Consider the following 22,594-nt stretch of genomic DNA (forward strand, 5'->3'; position numbering starts at 1 on the left):
AGGATACCCTTATTCTTTTGCAGTAATACTTTCAGAATAAATCTAGGAATGAGTGGAGTTGGGGTAAGGTGTATAGTAGCCTTGGGGGCCAAACATGAACTAGAGAGTCTCTCAGTCACTCCCCCTCTGGGGGGGAGATCAGGGTAAAGTACCTGCTACACTTTGCATTGAGGGGAGAAGAAAAGAGACTGCAGCATGGTTGACCCCATCGGTGAAATATCATTTCTGCCATTGACCATTGACTGACAGAGAGACCACTTGTGAGGCAGTAAGATGGACCTGCTTAATTTGTCTGTTTGCATGTTGTTTTTCCTGGAATATGCAATGCCAAAAGAAAACAACCGGAAGAGATTGTCCCTTGGCAAACTCTCACTGCCTCCTGACATAGTGAGTAGGACTGGGTTCCCCCTCTATTTACTGATGTATCAGACCACAGAGATGTTGTCTGTCTGAACTTCAATTATCCATAGAGAGAGAACATCTTGAAATGCCTGTAATGCCAATAGAACTGCTCTCATTTCTAGGATTTTGATGTGAAGACTGGCCTCTCTCCGGGATCTTATGCCTTGGACAGTCCTTTCAAAGTAATTCCCCCCCAGTTGGGAATGAGATGCATCCATAGTCACTGTGGCCCTGAGAGAGGGAACAGTGAAAGGGCGACCCCAAGAAACTTCTGCATGGATCCATCATGCTATATGCTGCTTACAAATGTTTGTAATGTGAATGGGATTCATCAGTGGGTGGTGTCTTATTGACCACTGTACAGCTAGAATCTGTTGTAGCACTCTCATGTGAAAGCGAGCTAAGGGCACCAGAAGTACGGAATCTGCCATTGAACCCAGTAGCTGTAAGACTAATGTGGCTGGAGGTAAACGAAGAGTAAGAATGTGTAATGCCTGCTTCCTTAAAGTGTCCAATCTTGTCTATGGTAGATTTGCCACTTCTGTCCAGGTGTCTAAATGGGTCTCAATGAACTCCAGAGTCTGCACAGGGTAGAGATGACACTTGGTGTAATTTACAGTAATACCTAGCTGAAGACAGAGTTGGAGCAAGTAATCCCTGGCTTATATCTCTAGAGGCATTGTGGAAGCAGACAGGAGCCAGTTGTCTAGATAAGGAAAAACCCAGAATCCATGCAGTCTCAGGTGAGCCACAACTACAACCATACACTTGGTGAACACCATGGAGGGTGTGGTAAGACCAAAGGGCAGTGCTCTGAACTTCTAGTGACTGGATCTCAGCCTGAAGTGCAGGTATCTCCTAGAGCGCCTGTGTATTTTGATATGATAATACACATTTTGTAGGTCTATGGAGCATATCCTTCTGTAAGGGTGGCAGGATGGCCTGAATCATGACCATCCAGCACTTCGAGTGTTTCACAACTTGATTTAATTTGCTGAAATCCAGAACTGGTCTTAGGTCCCCTGTCTTCTTTGGCATTAAAAAAATTCTCGAGTAGATTCTGGATTTTTGTTGGTCTGGAAAATCTTCTAGCAATTTAAAACACAATAAAAAAATCATCTCCTCAAGAAATGCATCTACAACTGCTCATCTCTACCCTGGTGTCTATATACAATTTATACTCCTTTAATTTTTTGACATTCGCTTTCTAAACATTTATCTTTCATTACCAAATAGCCGTCTCAAGTGTAATTTCTTTCTCTGCATTTGTACACATTTCTACTATAACATGGCATATTCACATCAAAATCAAAATGTTTCTTTTTTACATATTCAAACACATTTCCTCTGGAACAGATCATATATTTGCTTGGCTATCTAACAATAATATGGAATACTGGAGTTTGTATATTTAATTTATGAAATTATCATCACAGCTGGAAAGTTTGGCTTTCTATGAGTGGTAATCACTGAGTCTGCATACAGCAAAATTGCACTCGGTGAGTTGTCATATCCTTGGTAACCTCGCTTGAACTGGGATGCTGCCAATTTTGATACTGAATGCAACAAAATTAAGACGTATTTCTTAATCAAAAATATTTATTTTTTTTTTTACAAAGGGAAAACATGGACAATACATAGGAATGGCGAGCCCATATTTCCTTCAGCAACTTTACTTGTCTCACAAAAGCAGAAATACAAGTCACTACTATAAGGCTGGCAAATCTGTCCCAGATGAGGTTATCTTGATGATTAGATAATGAATCAGTAATGTCACAAGAGAGTCTAATAATCTACCTTAGATATGGAGGAGGGATGTGGCAGATGGAATAACGATGCAAACAGAAAAATAAACAAATCAGTAACAGCAGAAAGTTATCCAGTGATATGAAATAGTATTCTCACTGTCCTTGTTGCTGGTGTAATGTTCAAATGAAATTTCCTGTCAACATGTCCTCAGAAGCCAATGAAGTCATGTAAAGATGCAAAAGAGAATTCTGCATGTTGGAAAGATCGGAAGCATTTGCAGTGATACAAGCTAAGTGATAATGATGCACAGAAGTATTCTAGACTAGTGGTTTCCTTTCACAGCATTTATGTCTTCTTCTGATACAGGATCTGATTTATTTCACTTCCTTATTCAAAGGTTCATAGGTGAGTACTAGGCTATCGGCCCTAGGGCCCATACAAGCCTAGCCAAATGAGGATCCCTGGCCTTCGCCACCCAAGAAAACTAATTCCCTGTGCCCCTGTCGAGCAGAGCCACAGCAGTGATCCCCAGGGTGAATTTCCTATTTCCCATTCAATCATCCAGATTTCTCTTACAGAAGGCTAATGAGGTGCTCTGCTTGACATGAATGGGTAGTCTATCCCATTGCAAGGAAAGTCTCTGGGACAGGAATGTTTTGTTTATTCTGTTTATTGTGGTGACAAGGTTTAGGTCCCTGGAGCATATGGTTCAGAGAGACTGGGATTTCTTTAAATGTAGCATGTCCAACAGGTCTGGGTTGGACATGGCTTTGTAAGTTAGGCAGAGGTCACCTCGGAGTACGCGATATGCGACGGAGTAGAGCTGGAGTTTTTGAGACGGTCTGCGTATGGCATCTGTTTGAGGCTGGTAATCCTCTTAGTGTGGCATTTTTGTGCGCTTTCCAGCTGTTGCAGATGTCTTGCAAGGTACATGCCAAATGGGGCGTCGTACTCTATGATGGGTCTAATAAGGGATGAGTAGAGAGGAACGATGACCTCTCTTTTTCTGGAGGCGAATTCCTTTGTGATGAGGTGTGCCACGTAGAAGGATTTCCTGACTACTGTGGCGACATGATTATCAAAGGTGAGACTACCATCCACCTGTGTCCCAAGGTCTCATCACATTTTCAGTGTTTAGTAGGCTACAATCTATGTGGTAGTTCATGAGTACAGTGTTTTTCCCAAAGGGGATGACAATGCACTGCTTGGCATTGAGTTTTAGGCCATGACTTTGACACCAAGCATCAGTGTCAGAGAGGCCTCTTTGTGGAATGTCCATGTCCTTAGGTGAATCGATTATGGCTCCTAGTTTGCAGTCATCTGTGAATTTCGTTAACCAGAGACCAGCTGTATTAGCCTGGACTTCTGAGAAGTAGATACCAAACAGGAGAGGACCCAGAACCGAACCCTGTGGTACTCTGCTTGTCACTGGTCTGAAGTCAGATTTGGAGTCGGCTACTTTCACTGTGTGGATTCTATCAGTGAGCCAGTTTGCCACCCATCTTGTGACATAGGGATTTATGCCGAGTCCAATGAGTTTATCTATAATATCAAGAGTGTGGGATGGTGTCGAAAGCCTTGGCGATGTCAAGATAGGCTGTGTGCACTGCCTTACCCTCGTCCATGGCTCTAATGCACCCAAATAACTCTTTCAAAAACACCAGTTTTTACCACCTTTTCTTATTACTTTCCAGACTGTCTCTTACCTCTGTACTCTTACTGTTCAAGATCTATGGTATCACTGCATTTCTCAGCCATACTTCATGGACTGTGAGTCATTCTGCAGTATGACCATGGCTTTCCATTGTGTCTTTCAGATCTTCCATTAATGTCACCTAACATGCACTGAAGATGATAGGGTCATTGATGTTCTCTTTTCTTCTGGGGTATGCACTTTCAGCTGCAATCTGGCTTCTTTTAGAACTATGATAATTCCCTCACTCACTCAGCACACAGTTCTCTCCTGATTCACTACAAGAAATACTTTACTAATCCTGTTTTGTGCCTGTCATTAACCTTCCTACATTCCTACATCTAATGGTCTGTATACCAGCGGTCACCCAACTGGTATACTCTGTTTCCCCCTCCAACCTCAAGGCTAACAGTTCAGTTTGTTTTTCTTTTACTTCCCCACCACTGATCTATTGATCTATTCAAGACCAAATTTCATCCATTCATATAGATGTGTGTGTGTGTGTGTGTGTGTGTGTGTGTGTGTGTGTGTGTGTGTGTGTGTGTGTGTGTGTGTGTGTGTATGTGTGTGTGTGTGCATATATACACACAGACACACACACACACACACACGTATATATATAAATATATATATATATATATATATATATATATATATATATATATATATAAATATATATATTTATATATATATATATTCACTTAGATGATCAGAGTTTTAAAACTTTGAATTTCATATGGCCGAGACCATATGATCGAAGTTTCAAAACTTCGAACACCTGAAAGAAAAAGAAAAACAAAACAAAAAGATTTTCCTGGATGTTTTTGCAGAGGAGTAAGTCCCCCTGCTCCCCACACCAACTGCTATCTAAATATACCAACTCCGAGATCACACTACAGTGAGGAAAAGGGAAAATGTCCCGTTCCACGCTGTATGGAGATCTCCGTTCAGAACATTCAAAGTTTTAAAACTTCGATCATATAGTCTCAGCCATATGAAATTCGACGTTTTTTTTTTTTATTTTATTTTATTTATTTTACATTTGTTGACCGGGATAGTCCAACTGGATGCATGTCCATTTTCAGCAGAGGCCCGGGGAGAAAAGCTCCATGGAATATCAAATCATCATAACATGTCACTTATTACAAACAACAAATATATTATTTACAGAGATTTGATGGGCAGACAATACAAATTACATATAGAATATTTTCAGTGATTAGAAGAGCAAACATTATAACAAATCATCAGGTAGTGTTATTCAGTGAGAGAATCGGATAAAATTACATAGTAGGCTACCTAGCAGACTTACACATTCCAGAGACAGGTTAACCAGGCTTGATACAGTGACATAGCCAGTTTGTTCCCAGGTGGTGTTTGAGCCTAGTTTTGAACTGACCAAGTAAAGAGAGTAAAGTAATATCAGTATAATATAAAACTTCGATCATCTGAAGGGATCCCATATATATATATATATATATATATATATATATATATATATATATATATATATAAACTACCATGTTTTCCTATTTTCCTTGCCATTTTTATCCCCTCTGATCATCTGAATCCAGGCATCAACACATCATGTCCCTGTTCAGTACAACCCTTATTTCTGGTATATCTGCAATGCTCAAGTCAATTTTTTTGCAAATATAACATGCAACTAACTTGCATGTGGGATATCTAATCTAATTACATTTCACAAAGCCCATCTGGCTGAGTCTAGTAGACTAAATGACAAATATGTGAAAGATTTTTGCATGGTGACAGTACAGTCTTCCCACAGCTGTATGTTGGGGACTCACCCCTTGCATCCATACCTCTCAACAGTACCAAATTCCTTGGTATTTCCCAGTTTTGGGTGCAAAATAATAGGGTGCCACAAATTCCAGACTGGCCCCTTTAAATCCTGATTTTATTTTTCGGTTGCACTTACGATGGAATTTAAACTAGCCATGCTGAAATAAGTGTGAGTGAGTGTATGAGTGTATGAGTATGTGTGTGTTAGTTAAACTGGCGGTGTGTGTGTGTGTGTGTGTGTGTGTGTGTGTGTGTGTGTGTGTGTGTGTGTGTGCGTGTGTGTGTGTGTGTGTGTGTGTGTGTGTGTGTGTGTGTGTGTGTGTGTGTGTGTGTGTGTGTGTGTGTGTGTGTGTGTGTACAATTTAAACTAGCTGTTCATATGAGAAATAAACTGTGTGTGTGTTCCTGTTTGAGAAAGTAGGTGCGCATATGAGTGTGTGGCTGTGTGAGAGCACAGAAAAGGTAGGTGTGTATGTGTGTGTGTGTGTGTGTGTGTGTGTGTGTGTGTGTGTGTGTGTGTGTGTGTGTGTGCGTGTGTGTGTTAGCAGAGAGACCATCCACACTATTATCGTTGCTACTTCACAATTTGTTCTCCAATTTGATTCCGGGATAGGTCCATTTCTAAGCTGAATCTTCGAGACTACAAGTTGTCGGCTGAGTTTTTCCCTGGGGTACACCAGTACTCCTCTTGTATCCACAGGACAAGAGATGAATGTGGTGAACCTCTACAATTTCTGTACGTGTGCATGCGTTGAGCAGGAAAGTGTAATGTGTTATGTTCTGAGATGGACCTGGTTTCTTGTCTGTCATCTACTTTCTGCCCGCAGTGTATCCGGATAGGCTCCGGCTTGCTAGCAACCCTGAGTGGATGGAGTTAACTATGTATGGGGAGTGAATGGTGAAAATAGCTATGTTGCAATACGTTTGCATTTCCAGACCAGAAGTTTATGTCTTAATCCAAAAAATACACATTTATTTTATTCTTTATGTAAGGTACATTTTTGTTACTGTACTTATTTTGATTAACTTTTGTCTTACATGCTTTACATATTTGGAAATTGTTTATCCTCATGGAGGCAGGAGTTGCCCTACGAGGGAGGATGTTGGTAAGGTGATTACAGGCCATGGAATGACTTGGCTCCCTTTCTCATAGCTCATACTCCACCTTCCCCAGTTCACAAACCGTGCTGCTATTTTTTCCATCGTAAATCCCAACAGGTTTCACCAAGAATGACCTGGCTAAATAACACTTACTCATCTTCCACAGCTTCAACTTTTATGGTCCTACACTGTCTGCACCATACATACGTTCCCATACAACATAAAAGAACATATTAATTTACTGTTTTTATATTTTACAATGACTTGAAAATGTAGCCTTCATAAATAAAACAAACAATCATCCAGCCAGAACAGCTACCCATACGCTGAAGAAACTCATGTGTGTTATTTATAATATACAGTACTATCCATATGCATTTTATAATTTTTTTCTGGTAGTCATTCTAATACATTTCACAAATATATTACATTGTTTCAGTCGGGTTCTAAGCTCATTTCTCAGATTTTGTTCATTAAATGTGTGATGTGGTCAAAATGTATGACAACTGAGTAAATTGGATGATGGATATACAAAACAGATAAATAAGTGCAGTGACAACTTTAACGTTTACAGATCACATGGCATCCTAAATTATTACAATATGCATGCTTCAGAATGCCATCAGACAATGTGGGACACTTACTTCTGTATATTAAAAGGAGACCAAAATGAGTGGCGTCCATCAAGCTTAAGAGAATTATTATAAAGCTAATTGCAAACTGTGAAATATGACCTAAGTAGGAAGAAGACAACAGAGACTGATGACTAATATTTTGTTATCTATTTTACTGTGTCTTATTGGTTGTACTGCATTTACTACTGAATCTGATAAATATTTATTTCTATTTACTTGTTTAACTGTATAATTCCATAATTAAACGTGCACTGCACAAGAGATAGTACTTGTACACTATATATATATATATATATATATATATATATATATATATATATATAGGTCCACTTCATTAGACCGGCATACCACATGATCGACACTAGAAACACCGAGCCCAAAAAACGAAACTACACAACACCGAAACCTCACATAAGCAACTGTCAGAATATCGACTTACAAAACACTGACACATACAGACTAGTAAGAAACATTTTACAACACAATGTTCCCAATACCGTTAGTAAGCACAAAATCATTCCCCGCAACCTATGCTAAATAATTTCCTCCTATGTACTTAATAAAAACCTTAAATAAAACCTTTACTTAGTATACTTTAACAGATAACAAACTACCCAAAAAGCAACTACAAAATAAACAAACCTTCCTACACCTCAATTACCCAACTAACTCAACTACCCCATGCATCCATATAAACTAGATGAAATAAACACAAGCTGCCATGAACTAACAGCACTTACTCACAATGCCGTTCAACCTTGTCTGCTCTTGTGGGTGGCTGTGCCTCCCCCCCGCTAAATATATATACCAACTCCGAGATCACACTACAGTGAGGAAAGGGGGTATTTTCCGATCCTCACTGTATCATGATCTTACTGTAGCAGACTACACCAGCCTGTTACAAATGTAGAACTTGCTATTTCAACTTACAGGGAGGACCTGTGAGACTCCGCTCTTCCACTGGTGCATGGGGTAGTTGATGGTGAAATGGCATTTCGCTTATGTGAAGTTTCAGTGTTGTGCACGTTCATCCTCCTGGGCTCAGTGTTTTGAGTGTCGATCATGTGGTATTTCGGTCTACTAAAGTAGACCCATATACATATATACACTATATTTTATTTATAATACATATATATATATATATATATATATATATATATATATATATATATATATATGTGTGTGTGTGTGTGTGTGTGTTGGTGTTGTGTGTCTCTCTCTCTCTCTCTCTCTCTCTATATATATATATATATATATATATATATATATATATATATATTTACACACACACACCCACACACACACACACACACACACACACACACACACACACATATATTTATATTAATCTGAGTCTGTCAGAATAAGATCCTATGAATTAATATACATTTTCTAACATAAAAGAAGTGTATAATGCTAATTATTGTCATTATATATTGTGTGATATACCACCTTTTCTCCAAAAGTTAGGAGGGAATTGGGATTAAGAAGAGAGCTAAAATATGAGTCTAATTTGGGGACAGTTAGAGATATGAGACAGTGTTCACCATCAGCAGCTACCAGATTTGTTTACAAAACTAATGCACATTGGTATTTACATAACTACAAGAGCAGAAGGTTTCCGAATCAGATTTATTTCATCCATTGATCAGAATGGCCTGATAGATACCCACATATTGACAACAACAGTGGCTTGTTATACCAATGATTGTTATGACAGACTTTAGTTTCCTATGAAGATTAAATGAGTGCAAAGTTGTTTTATACATGATGTTACAGTTACTGATATATGTTATTTTAATGAATTTATGTAAGAGTGAAGCTAACATGATGTCAGTGTGTGCATGCTAGAAGTGTGGTAGGGCAGAAATAAAAATGCCAAAATGCTTTACATGCCTACTGCCTACTACTACCCTTAAGATTTTTTGTTAATGCTGTAATGGGACTTTAATTGGTGTTTCTGTGTGAATGTATATTTTCAGAGTTAATGTTAAATTGGGGAATGTTTTCACAATTAGTTGAATGCTGGTATGCCACAATTCCATTGGAGTGGGCAGAGTTATGTTATTATACGTGCAAGTTTTATGTTGACCAGTGTCCAGATATTTGGCCAGTTGTACCTACTTTTTATGGGCCTTATTCCATTTTTTTATGTATCCAGGTTGAGAGATTTGCTTCTACCTTTTAACTAATAAAACTAACTTTAATGTCACGAAACATCAGAGCAGATTACAAATACTTTCAATGAATTATTAATGTGGTCTCGACTGAATGAACTTTTTAGGAAAAGTGTATAAACAAAATAAACAAATACCAATGGCTCACTCTTGTGTGTTCCTCTGGCACTGCACAGCATTATATTCCATGCGCCACTTCCTCCCTCACCTGTTTAATGACTGTTTATATTATTCTATTTAGCAATTTCCATTTCTTCTGCAACTTCAAGCAGTTCTCAACTCTTTCAGCCTCCACCAGTTGAATTTCAAGGGACATCATTTGTAACATTTTCCATTCAGCTTTCATTATTTCTTTCCCATTCACACAGAGATATAAGCAGCCCCTTATATAAAGCCTCTAGGTCTTCTGATCCTCTCACGCACTCTTCAAGCAGCTTGGAATCTTATAACCTTGCTTAGTGCATCAGCTCCTCAGACATTCAATGGATTCCTTAATTTTGTGTTTCCCTGCTCTACTCACTCAGAACAATGGTGGTAACTCTAAGAGGGATACTGAACACCAAAACTTCCTGCAAACTTCCCTTGGCAACAGTGCTCTCTGCTTCGTCACCTCTACTGTAACATATATGAAGTAATGAACCCCACATGCATTCTCACATGAGGTTGGTCTCTCTCTTTCTTTCTCTGCCTCTCTTTCTCTCTACCTCTTCATTTTCTGATTATCAGATTGCTTTTAACAAGACTTACTTATTGTGTTCATTATCCGATTAAGCAGTTTCCGCTCAAAGTAAACTTAGCCACTTTTCTTTTTCATTCTACCTAGTGTCCTGTGTAGTTGAACATTCACAATGTAAATACACCATCTGCTCAGTGAACAGCTTGGTCCTTCCTTTATGAAATACCTATCTACTTTATGTTATTTAACTTGATAGCTGGTCTCTCCCCTTAGCTTCAGTCTTCTCCCCTGATCCTCTCTGCAATTATTGCTGGATTCCTCCTGTTATGTTCTTGGGCTCATATGTTCTTCCAGTCATGATCCTCTAGGCCTTCAACAAAACAAGCATATATTGTAATCACTATGTACATTTTCATTTCTACAAAAACTATCATCTTCTTCAATCCTGTTCTTTCTTTATCACATAAAAACCATAAACTCAATTAAGGTATGCCATCTTGTCATTGCTTATTCTGATGCCCCTTCTTTTATTTTATGCCTATGACATCCTCCCCTCCTACTAATGCCAGGTGTATATTTTCTTGTTGAAAAACCTCTTCAGCAAACATCTGTTCGCCAATCACTAAATAGTGAAATCCAACTTCTTCGAACATCTGTTTCAGCAAATTTTTTCCTAGGGGACAAAATTGCTTGTCCAACCAAAAACCAGGCATGATTTCAAACCCTTCAAAGTGGGGAGCTTTGCCCCCCCCAACTAAATATACCAACTCTGAGATTGCACTACCGTGGGGAAAAGGGCAAATTCTTGATGATGGCCAAGCGTTTTTTTTCACTAGGAAAAAAAAATCGCCGAAACAGCCGTTCAGGGGAGTTAGATTTCGCTGTTTAGTGTTCAGCAAACAGGCGTTCGCTGAAGAGGTTTTTTGACAATGTAATCTAGATCCTTAATGCCTGCATATCAATCACACCCTACCATTAGTGAATTCAATTTGCCACCCATACATCTGGACTCTATTTTCTTTTCCCATCTGCCTTATGGCTATGATTTTCCTCACATTACCCTCTACTGTCTCCAGACTCACTGACTTTCTTTCCACTACAAATTTTGGTACCCAGTATTCTTTACAACCACTGAATTTAATTTAATTTTCAAAAAGTTCAGCCTCCTAAAGCCACTATAACTTGGTAATTTCAAAAATTCTGTCTGAACTATACCTCAGTCTCTTCTAACATTACTTTTCCCTTCTTTTCCATGTTTCTACGTCCATGTTTAGATGTTGGATCTACAGTTAAACAGACAGAATCACACAATTCATTGACAACAGTCTGTAAAGAGCAAAAAAAAAAATAAGCACTTGAGGGTAGTTGTGTAATTTTGCCATGAATCAGACTTTCACAAAGAGTAGTTTGTAGATAACTGACTTTATTATCTGGATGTCTTCATAAATACAGACAGCATAAGGCTGGTCACCTACCTTCACAACCTTCCTTGGCCAGTTGACCACAGGGACTCCTGAAATGGCTAAATTTTGATCATCGTTCTCATGTTCCTTCAGCACTGACTGTAATTACAAAATGCAATGGTTAAGAAATGCATTAGCAATATGCAACCTGGACAGTTTAAACTTCAGATATGGAATTCTACAAATATCATATATGTGAGTGGCTACATCTGAAATACTAAAATTATATCCCATCAGAAATGATTAAAGAAGGTCTCACAAAATGAATTCACAAGTTTCTAAGGACAAAGTTATGCCTTATGTCACTGGCATAATTTATCCTACTTAAATGGAATATGTCTACAAGTTAAATACCAAAATGCTACAGTAGAATTTTCCTGTTATTCTTACTACACCTGGTTTCTAAACACAGAATTAATGTCCCTATCAGATATTATTCCCCCTGTCTAGTACTGTAGTTAACTAATTAACTGTAGTTTTAAATTACAGCTATCTCCTCCCCATCTTATATGATCTGCAAGGATTTTGGGGGAGGTCTCATCTTCCAAACATGCCAAAGTGCTACATTTTCTCTAGACGACATGTTGGAGCATGTTGCTTCCAAACAGCACACACCATGGCAAAAATTGCTAAGCCAGGAAAGCACATCCAGCCCTTCTAGTCATACAGTTCAATGCCATAGCATAATCTTAAGGAAACACACACACACACACACACACACACACACACACACACACACACACACACACACACAAAGAAAAGAAAAGAACAACAGTAGAGAATTATGGAAAGATCAAACAGCAATCCTTTAAAAAAGTACTACAAAATAAGGATCCACGCTGAATGAAAATACTCACGTCTAATATACCAGAAATCACTTTTGTCACTTTACAAAATAAACACTGAGACTTTTATCAAACTGGTATTGAAACCTGGGAACTTGCACTGAAAAAAGCCTGCAGCTATACTGTTTACTGTATACTCCTCCTCCCACATAACACAAATACTTGCGAGAGATGCAGCTATTTAGCCAAACTGGAGGCTGAGCTCTCTCAACTCAGGACTGGCAAGACCAGACAGGAGGAGAAGGCAACTACACACACCACAAAACCAGCCTCACATAATGCTACCACTCCACTGAATCAAACACATAAACACACAAAGACATACTCGGAGGATCTGAGTAAAAATTTACCTAAACAGCAGAGGCCTCCAAAGCAGACACCCAAACAACTGCTACCTCAAGACACCCCACAAGCAACACATAAACCACAAAAGCAGTGTGCAAAGCAGTCACAGCCCTTAAGGCCAAATACAACACCAAACATACTTGTCATAGGTGACTCCATAGTCAGACACACTGACGTCCCACTCACCAGGCTGAACAAGGAGAGGGTCACAGTAAGCTGCCTATCGGGCTAGAATCCGCCACATAACACAAGCACTCGGGTCACTCCACGGCAAGTACAAATATGACACAGTCATTGTCCATGCTGGTGTGAACGACCTGAGACGTACCTCCCTGGACTACATGAAAAGAGACATAGAGGAGCTCTCTGATTATGTAGCCCAGGCAGGTATGACCCTAACCCTGAGCAGTATCCTTCCTTCACCAAGAATGATGCAACAATATAGAGACAAGATGATCAGCTTTAACAATTGGCTTAATGTCTGGTGTCATTCAAAGGGGATCCAGTGTCTGTCTGCCTGGGATGACATGCTTGACAAGCCACGCTGCTTCGCAAGGGACGGCTTGCACCTGTCACCCTGGGATTCCGGATATTGGCTAAGGCTCTTGCCACCCCATAGTGCCTTTTTAGGCAAGGCTCAAATTCTAAACCTACCACCCTAGAAAACAAAAATGGGAAGAAACTGAGGGTAATGCTGCTCAATGCCAGAAGTCTAAATCTCAAAATGCACGCACTCGAGGCCCTTCTCAGTATGGAGAACATCGATGTCTGTGCTGTAACTGAAACCTGGTTCAAGGCTCCTGAGAGCACCCCGGCACTATTAGGTTTTACCTCATATCATGCGTTCCGGCCCCAAAACCCGGACCACACTACAAAAGGAGGGGGTGTATCCATATTCATAAAGGATACCCACACCTCCAGGTTGGTGGCAACGCACGAAGCTTCGGAAACCATCCAGGTGCAACTAACCATAGGCAAAACTGCTCTACAAATTGTAGCATGCTACAGGCCACCCTCTCAAACTCAGGAACCCCACACAGCCTTCCTGAAGACACTGGAGGGTATAAATGTATCTCCAAACACCATCATATTGGGTGACTTCAACTACCCGAATATAGACTGGGAACATTACTCAAGCCCTAACTTTCTAGCCCAACGGTTCCTGGAGTTCATAAATTTAAATGCCATGGAACAGCTAGTCACTGTTCCCACGAGAGGAGAAAATATACTAGATCTCATTGTCACAAACATGGGGACAAAATGCTCCACACCGGAAGTATATCCCTCATTGGTGAGATCTGATCATAAACTAATCTCACTGGAAATCCACATCCCCCCCCCACCCCAAACAAAAAAGACCATAGTGAAGAACTTCTCTAAAGCAAACTTCACACTACTCAAGACTGGTATGGTATCCTTCAAGGCCCCTGAGCCAGTGGAAACCACAACCCAAGCTGCGGAAGCCCTTACAAATGCCTTCTATGAACACCTCCAGGACTGCATGGATCAGGCAATCCCAAATAAAACCAAGACTCTTTCCACAAAGGGCAAAGTCCAGTCTGGTGGACCCCAGCCATTAACAAACTTTACAATAAGAGGAGAAAGCTATTACATGATAGAACAAAATCCATAAAAGGGAAGTCACCCTGATCATTATTAGTAAAAAAATACGAGCACTCATAAAATCAACTAAGGCCAATTTTGAGAGAAAAATTGCCATGGATTCAAAGGACAATCATAAGGCCTTTTTCAGCTATGTTAGGAACCTGGGTGGAAATTCCCAGATATGCCCAGAATTAGTCCAAAATGATACAAAAATCACTGAACCCACAGACATTGCCAACATACTGGCAGACAGGTTCAGTGCAAACTTCACCCCTCTCCCCTAAAGGAGAGATAACTATCCCAGCCGAGTGTAGCCTCCCGGACATCTCAAATGCACAGGTGAAAGCTGCTCTCTCTAAAGCTAAAAACACAGCATCAATGGGACCGGATGGTGTCCCTGGCTGTGTGCTACACGAGCTAAATGAGGAATTAAACCCGCACATAAGGCAGCTGTTTAATCTCAGCCTTACCACAGGATACGTGCCCAAAGAGTGGCGTACGGCAACTGTGGTCCCACTCCACAAAGGCGGCACCTCTACGGACCCTGGTAATTACCACCCCATAAGCTTAACAAGTCTAGTCTGCAAGGCTATGGAGAGGATCATAATGGAGCTCATAAACAAAGATATAGGGGACTTGCAGACATTGGACCCGACCCAGTTTGGCTTTGTCAAGGGAAGATCATGCCTTTTGAACTTGGTCAACTTCTTCGAAACAGTCACCAAGGCCATTGATGAGGGTAAGGCAGTCCATACAGCCTACCTTGACCTTGCAAAGGCTTTCGACACAATACCCCACTCGGTATTGTAGAAAAACTTACCAGCTTAAATGTAAACCCATATGTCACAAGATGGGTTGCAAACTGGCTTAAGGACAGAACCCACAGGGTTAGAGTTGCTGGCGCTATGTCAGACTCCAAGCCGGTCACAAGTGGTGTCCCACAGGGCTCGGTCCTTGGCCCCCTATTGTTTGGCATCTACTTCTCAGAAGTACAGGCCAACATGGGAGGACTTTGGCTGACAAAGTTTGCAGACGACTGCAAACTGGGCACCATAGTGGAAAGTGCATCGGACACGGATATCCTTCAGAAGGGACTCACGGAAACAGATAGCTGGTGCCAGAGCCATGGCCTGAAGTTAAACGCCAAAAAATGTATAGTCATAACCTTCGGGAAAAACAAGGTAACCCCAAGCTGCCATATAGGTGGCAATCCACTAAGCACAGAAGAGGTTATCAGGGACCTGGGGACACAGGTTGACAGTGGCCTTTCTTTTGACACTCACGTTGCTAAAGTGGTTAGAAAGACCTTCTACATTGCCCACCTGATCATGAAGGGATTCACATCCAGATCTAGTGAGGTCATTGTTCCCCTGTACTCTTCACTTATCAGACCAATGATCGAGTACAATGCCCCATTCGGGATGTATCTCACCCGACATCTGCAGCAATTGGAGAGACCCCAAAAGTTCCTCACCAAAAGGATAAAGGGACTCCAAAATCTGTCATATGCTGCCAGATTGAAGAAACTCCAGCTCTATTCAGTCGCATACCGTCTGCTCAGAGGTGACATGTGCCTGACATACAAGGCCATGTCCAACCCGGAATTAATGGACATGCTCCACCTCAAAAAATCCAAATCCACCAAAACCACTAGAGCAAGCGACTTAAACCTTAGCACGGATATAAATAGGATGTGCTGGAGGGATAGATTTATCACTCAGAGACTCCCTATGCTGTGGAATAAAATCCCGGTCCATGTGAGGCAGAGCACCTCGCTGACTCTGTTCAAGAGAAATCTAGACCTGTGGATGGGAGATCGTAGGTTTACCCCGGGAATCATCTCTGTATCACTGCTGGACAGAGGCACAACAAACTAATGGGCACAGTATTTTTTCATATAAGGGGTGGCGTAAGCCACAAAAATTTGGGCTAGGCTTATAAATGCCTTAGGGCAGATAGCCTAGTATAAACCTATGAACCTATGAACCTATGAACGCTCATTCTCTGTCTCAGAATTTTCCATCTCTTGACACATGGTCTAATACATAAAAATAAACCTCTTAAAACTACTACATAGAATGTCATGCCTGTATAATGCATTAAAAGAACTCTTATTTGATGGCAAAAATCTGTTCTTACATTTGATCTTGCCTATGTAAATTCCCTCATGTACAGGTGAAAAAATTTGGGGATTTATAAGACATATCTGTGTTTTTTTTAAAACAAGAGACATCTTTACTAAATTATCACTTATGACATAGGCAATCATACATTTATATAAATGAAAACAAACCATATTGACATAATCTCAGTTGCAAGCATTATGCATCACAAACCACTGACAAATTTTAGTTGCAAACATTATGCATCACTTATAATCTACAAAATCATTGTCAGTCAAACATTACATAGATCATTTAAATCCAGTCTTCTTTTGAACCCCATTCCTCCCATGTATGTTCCCACAATTCCCATTTTTTTCAATGTGATTTACTCCTACCCTTTCCTAAAGATCCCAGTTCTAGTTGATTTACCTCTGTTACTACATTCACTACTTCTAGTCCAGTTGGTTTAGACTTTGATTTCCATTTTCAAGTAATAGTTTTTTTAGCAGCCACCATATTTACAATCAGCAAGGCTTTACAACATCAAGGTAATTCTGATTCTGTATCGTAGCTCAGAAAAATAATTTCCTTAAATACACCAATTTGCTCACCCAATATCTCTGATAGAGTAGTCTGCATGGAATCTTTAAAGTCTGCCAAATCATAAGACTCCCAAAAAATATGTTTCCAATTCCATATTCCTTCCACATCACACTTCCAACATTTGCAGTCTACCTTAGGAAAAATTCTCTGGAGTCTACTTGCTGTATAAAAATACCTATGTAAACATTTCCAAGCAAAAGTCCTAAATCTTCTAGATTTTGTTGCACATTTGAGAGACATGCATAAAATAGTTATCATGCAATATTTTATACGCTCTACTAATTATTCCTTTTTTAACAACAGCTTCTGTTCTAGATTCTACTAATAGCTTTACCAGTGCTGGTCTATCGTTTAGGGACACCCCTATTTCTTTCTCTTTGCCTATACTCTGATATCAATCCTTAATAGGGAAGGCAATCTCTAATCTGTAGTCCAAATAAATACTTGGCACTTTCCCATTCTATTACCTTTCCCTCTCTAGTTAATTGCTCACACTAACTTAGTTTCTTTGCCAGTTTTCGCCAATAAATTCCAGCCTCCTCTTGCTTATTGTCTGTATCCCTAATTGCAGTCATCCTTATCGGCAGAATCTCCTTTCTCCATTCCTGTGCTTGCTTAGTTCTTAGAATAATTTCTGCTACTTTATGAATATAACATTCTCTATGATTACAATTACTCTCCTTAAAGCTCTGCATCCAAAATCACAGTCTGTCTTTGTTTCTTGAACTTCTCTACTGTTTCATCATCAGCCTTTCCACTTTGAATTATAGGTTTCTGCTTGTGCTATGTATAGGAGCCATAACTGTGTAGCTCTGAAATACCCCTTCAAAAAAGGTAATACCAATCTGCCCTGTTCTTTGGAAGAATCAGCTATCATATTTGACTCCTGCCATCTTCCCCTCCCAGATAAAATCATACAGCTCTTTATTAATTGCTATCCATGACTTATCCTCTGGTTAATAAAAATATGCCTGACCTGTGTATAAGACTAAAGGGACTAAAAACATTATAACTGTCTGTTCCTTACTATCCATATCCATATAACAGAGCTTCCAATTTCTCAGACTTTGTATTATCTTTTGTTTAGTCTCTTCCCACATATCCTTAGCTGCCACACCAGAATAATTTTAAACCATAATCCTAGGTACTTTCATTTATAATTTATCATGTCCCCATAAATATGGATATTGCTGAACCAATTTGTGGTGTGTACATAATTTACAGCTATTGCCTTTGTTTTGTCTTCATTAATTTTGTATCCCAAAAAGACATGAAACTGTCTCAAAAATGTTCTACAACACTGAAATGTCCTTTTCTGGTTTAATTAAGTATAAAATAATATCTGCAAATGCAGCCAGCTTTACTTGACTACCATACCAATTATATCCTTGATTCTACATATTATTCAAATAACAAAGAGGAAAGATGACACCTTTGCCTGGTTCCTCTGCTCAAGTAGAAAGTATCAGAGAGAAACCCACTCACTTTAATTTTCACCTCTGATTCCTTGTATATTCTCTAATCAACCTTATAATTTTTTTAGGAAATGCAAATGCTTCCATTGCCCTGCTCATAAAGGCCGAGCTTACTCTGTCAAATGCTTTCTCTTCAAGACCCACCAACAACAGTGGTATTTTCTTACATTCTGCTTCCCTCTGGATCATCAGTGTTCTGTTAATGTTGTCAAATGTCTGCTTCCCCTTCACAAAACCACACTGATCCATATCTATCAATTTTGGTTTCACTTTTGCCATTCTTTTAGCCATTATAGACAAACACTTTATAATCATAATTTAGTAATGAAATGGGTGTGTATGAAGCTGGATCTGAAAAGTCTTTACCCTCTTTAGGTATTACAGCTACCACCGCTTTCTTCCAGGATGTTGGTACTTCTTCTCTTCTTGAAATACTGTTAAAGAAAACCTTCCAGATCTTTATCAGTTTTTCCTTCCTAGCTTCCAAACTTTCACAGGAATACCATCTATTCCTTGGGTCTTTCCTTTGGATTGGTTATACATCACCATTTTATCTCCTCTCCTCCAACACTAACTGTTGGTAAAGCCTCATCTACCTGTAACTTTGGCATATTTAATTCTTCTATAAACATTTCCATTTGTATCCTTTCTTGATTTCCATATTTATCTGCTTTATACAGACTTTCATAGAGTTTCCAAAATATTTCTAATTCCTCTACAGGATCTCTTGTTATCTTCCTTTTTGTAGGCTCCCCAAGCTTGGTGACAGCCCTTTCTACTTTCTGTTGCCTGAGATGTGCTAAAAGTTTTTGTGCTCTACAGTTATTATTAAAAAAACAGCTGCTTAACAGCAATCTTTATAAATGTATGCATATTATCGAGGTAATCACTTATTTTCTGTTTAGAATTCTGCAGTTGCTCCTCTTCTAGTTCTGTGAGATACCACCTGTTCTGAGATACTTTAATATTTGTCAGTCCCTCTAAATAATACTTGTTACTCCGTAACTATATCTCTCTTTCTTTTATTTCCACCCTATTTTTAAACTCCACTTTAATTTAATCCCACTCTCTAGCTATATTTTCAGAAGAAATTTCTATCTTCTATAATAGCTCCTAAATAATTTCCACTACATGTTCCTTAAATTCCTCTTTTCAACAGATAGGTGGGAAAGCACCAGTGCCTCATTTTTATTTCCTTACTCTGTATTTTTATTTTAGTTATTATTGGAACATGATCTGAAATAGTTATTGGATGCATAACAAGGCTTTCAATTAAATGCACATGCTCATGTGAAATGTAAATTCTGTCTAGCCTAGGCCAGTTTTTGTTTCTTGGGGAGTAATATGTAAATTCACTCAGAACTCCTAGTACTGAATTCACATCTTCCATACCAAATATTTTCATATTTTTTTTTCAAAAATGTACCCTCCTTTGTTATATCCCCCCCCCCCCCCCGAGACATCTTCACTTCTGGAAATCAAATTCCATTCCCCACCTATAAGTAATATTCTTTGCTGAAAGCTGATTATTTCCCAGAATTTTCTTAAGCTCCATTACAGCAGTTTTAGGTGGAATATCAATACATGCCAGTGTAATTTTCCTCCCTTGCCAGTAGCCCCTTAGCACTACAAATCTGTCATTATCTTTTTATCCTCTCCTATCACTATCAGAGCTCCTCTTGCAATTAATATAAGTACTTGTCTTTTCCTTTGTTCCACGTATTCCTCTGAATAACCATCCTGAAACCTTTCTTTATTAAATCCACATGTTCAGTTTTTTCCAAGTGTGTCTCCTGTAACATAGCTATTTGACTTTACATTTTTAATAAAGTTCACTACTCTTTCTTTTTTTGCATTTATCTGTGAGACCCTTGAGATTTAAAGGCATTACAGAAAGTATCATTGTGTTAAAAAGTTATTATTCCCACCTTTTACTTGTAAGAGCTTTTTTGTTAAGTGTCTAGTTCCAGCTTTTATGTTACATGCATACAGTTCTTTCCTGTCATATCCAGTTCAGCCTATGTCACATCTTACAAGGCTTTTTGTTTTATTGAAAGCCCTCAAACAAAACCAAAAAAACACCCCTAAAACCTATTAATTTAATACTAACACACAAAACTAAGTATATCTTCAAATATTGATATTTCAGCCTCCTAACAGGAACATGTGTCCCAAACTGAGAGTCACACTTCCATACTTGGGTTAACCTAAAAGAAAGATTATCCAAGCTAAGACACATAGGTTCATCGGTAGATACTAGGCTATCGGCCCAAGGGCCTATGTAAGCCTAGCCAACAAGGTTTCCTGGCTTATGCCACCCAAGAAAGTTATTTTCCTGTGCCACTGTTGAGCAGAGCCACAGAAGTGTTCCCCGGGGTGTATTTCCTATTTCCCATCCACTCATCAAGATTTTTCTTGAAGAGTGCCAATGAAGAACTTTGCTTGACATAGATGGGTAGCCTGTTCCAGAGTATGGGACGTCTCTGGGAAAGGAATCTATCCTTCCATGTCCTGTTTATTGTGGTGACAAGGTTTAGGTCCCTAGAGCGTGCAGCTCCGAGGGATTGGGATTTCTTTAGGTGTAGCATGTTCAACAGCTCTGGGTTTGACATAGCTTTATATGTTAGGCAGAGATCGCCTCGGAATAAGCAATATGCTACGGAATAAAGCTGGAGTTTTTTGAGACAGTCAGTGTAGGGCATTTGTTTGAGGTCAGTAATCCTCTTTCTGATGTACTTCTGTGGCCTTTCCAGCTGCTGCAGATGTCTTGTGAGGTACATTCCAAAAGGGGTGTTGTACTCTATAATGGGTCTAATGAGTGTCAAGTAGAGGGGAACAATGACCTCTTTTTTCCTGGATGAGAACCCTTTTATGATGAGGTGTGCCACGTAGAAGGACTTCCTGACTACTGTGGCGATGTGACTATCAAAGGATAGACTACTGTCCACCTGGGTCCCATGATCTCTTATCACACATTCGGTGTTAAGTAGATTGCTGCCTATGTGGTAGTTCATGGATACAGAGTTGTTACCAAAGGGGGTGACACTGCACTTTTTGGCACTGAGCTTGAGGCCATGGCTCTGACATCAGGCATCTGTCTCAGCGAGGCCCTTCTGTAGGATGTCCACATCATTTGGGGACTTGACTATGGCTCCTAGTTTGCAGTCATCTGTGAACTTCATTATCCAGAGGCCTTCTGTGTTAGCCTGTACTTCACAGAAGTAGATACCAAACAGGAGAGGTCCCAGGACTGAACCCTGTGGTACTCCACTTGTCACTGGTTTGAGGTCAGATTTGGAGTCTGCAACTTTTACAGTGTGGGTTCTGTCAGTGAGCCAGTTGGCAACCCATCTTGTGACGTAGGGATTTATACCTAATTTAGTGAGTTTAGCTATAATTCCAGAATGGGGGATGATGTCGAAAGCCTTGGCGAGGTCAAGATAGGCTGTGTGAACCACCTTACCCTCATCTACGGCTTTGGTGACTGTCTCAAAGAAGTCGATCAGGTTCAGGAGGCATGATCTGCCTTTCACAAACCCGAACTGGGTGGAATCCAGAGTTTGGAGGTTACCAATGTCTTTGTTTATGAGTTCCATGATGATACGTTCCATGGCCTTGCACACCAGGCTCGTCAGGCTAATAGGTCGATAGTTCCCAGGATCAGTGATGGCTCCCCCTTTGTGGAGTGGGATAAATGACGCTGTGCACCATTCAGTGGGCAAAGCCTGATGCGAGGCTATTATTGAACATGGTGCTTAAGTGCGGAGCCAATTCGTTCTGAAGTTCGTGTAAAACACAGCCTGGGATGCTGTCCGGTCCCATGGATGCTGTGTTTTTGGCTTTAGAGAGTGCAGCTTTTACCTGCGTATTTGTGATTACAGGGACTCTGCATTTTTCCTGTATAGATATGGGCCCTT

The 22,594-nt window shown here is 39.8% G+C and overlaps 1 protein-coding gene across 5 annotated transcripts in view; it reads right to left on the minus strand.

Moving 5' to 3' along the window:
- Window positions 1-22,594, minus strand: part of KDM2B (lysine demethylase 2B) — a 3,837,686-nt gene that overhangs the window by 1,425,432 nt on the left and 2,389,660 nt on the right. For all 5 annotated transcript variants that reach the window (XM_044068658.1, XM_044068655.1, XM_044068654.1 and 2 more), the window contains one exon: window positions 11,712-11,798. In XM_044068658.1, the coding sequence (XP_043924593.1) occupies window positions 11,712-11,798 (87 nt within the window). The remainder of the gene's footprint in view (window positions 1-11,711; window positions 11,799-22,594) is intronic.

This window comes from Protopterus annectens, chromosome 4.part0 (genome assembly GCF_019279795.1).
Source record: "Protopterus annectens isolate FY-2018-M chromosome 4.part0, PAN1.0, whole genome shotgun sequence".
NCBI classification, from domain to species: domain Eukaryota; kingdom Metazoa; phylum Chordata; order Ceratodontiformes; family Protopteridae; genus Protopterus; species Protopterus annectens.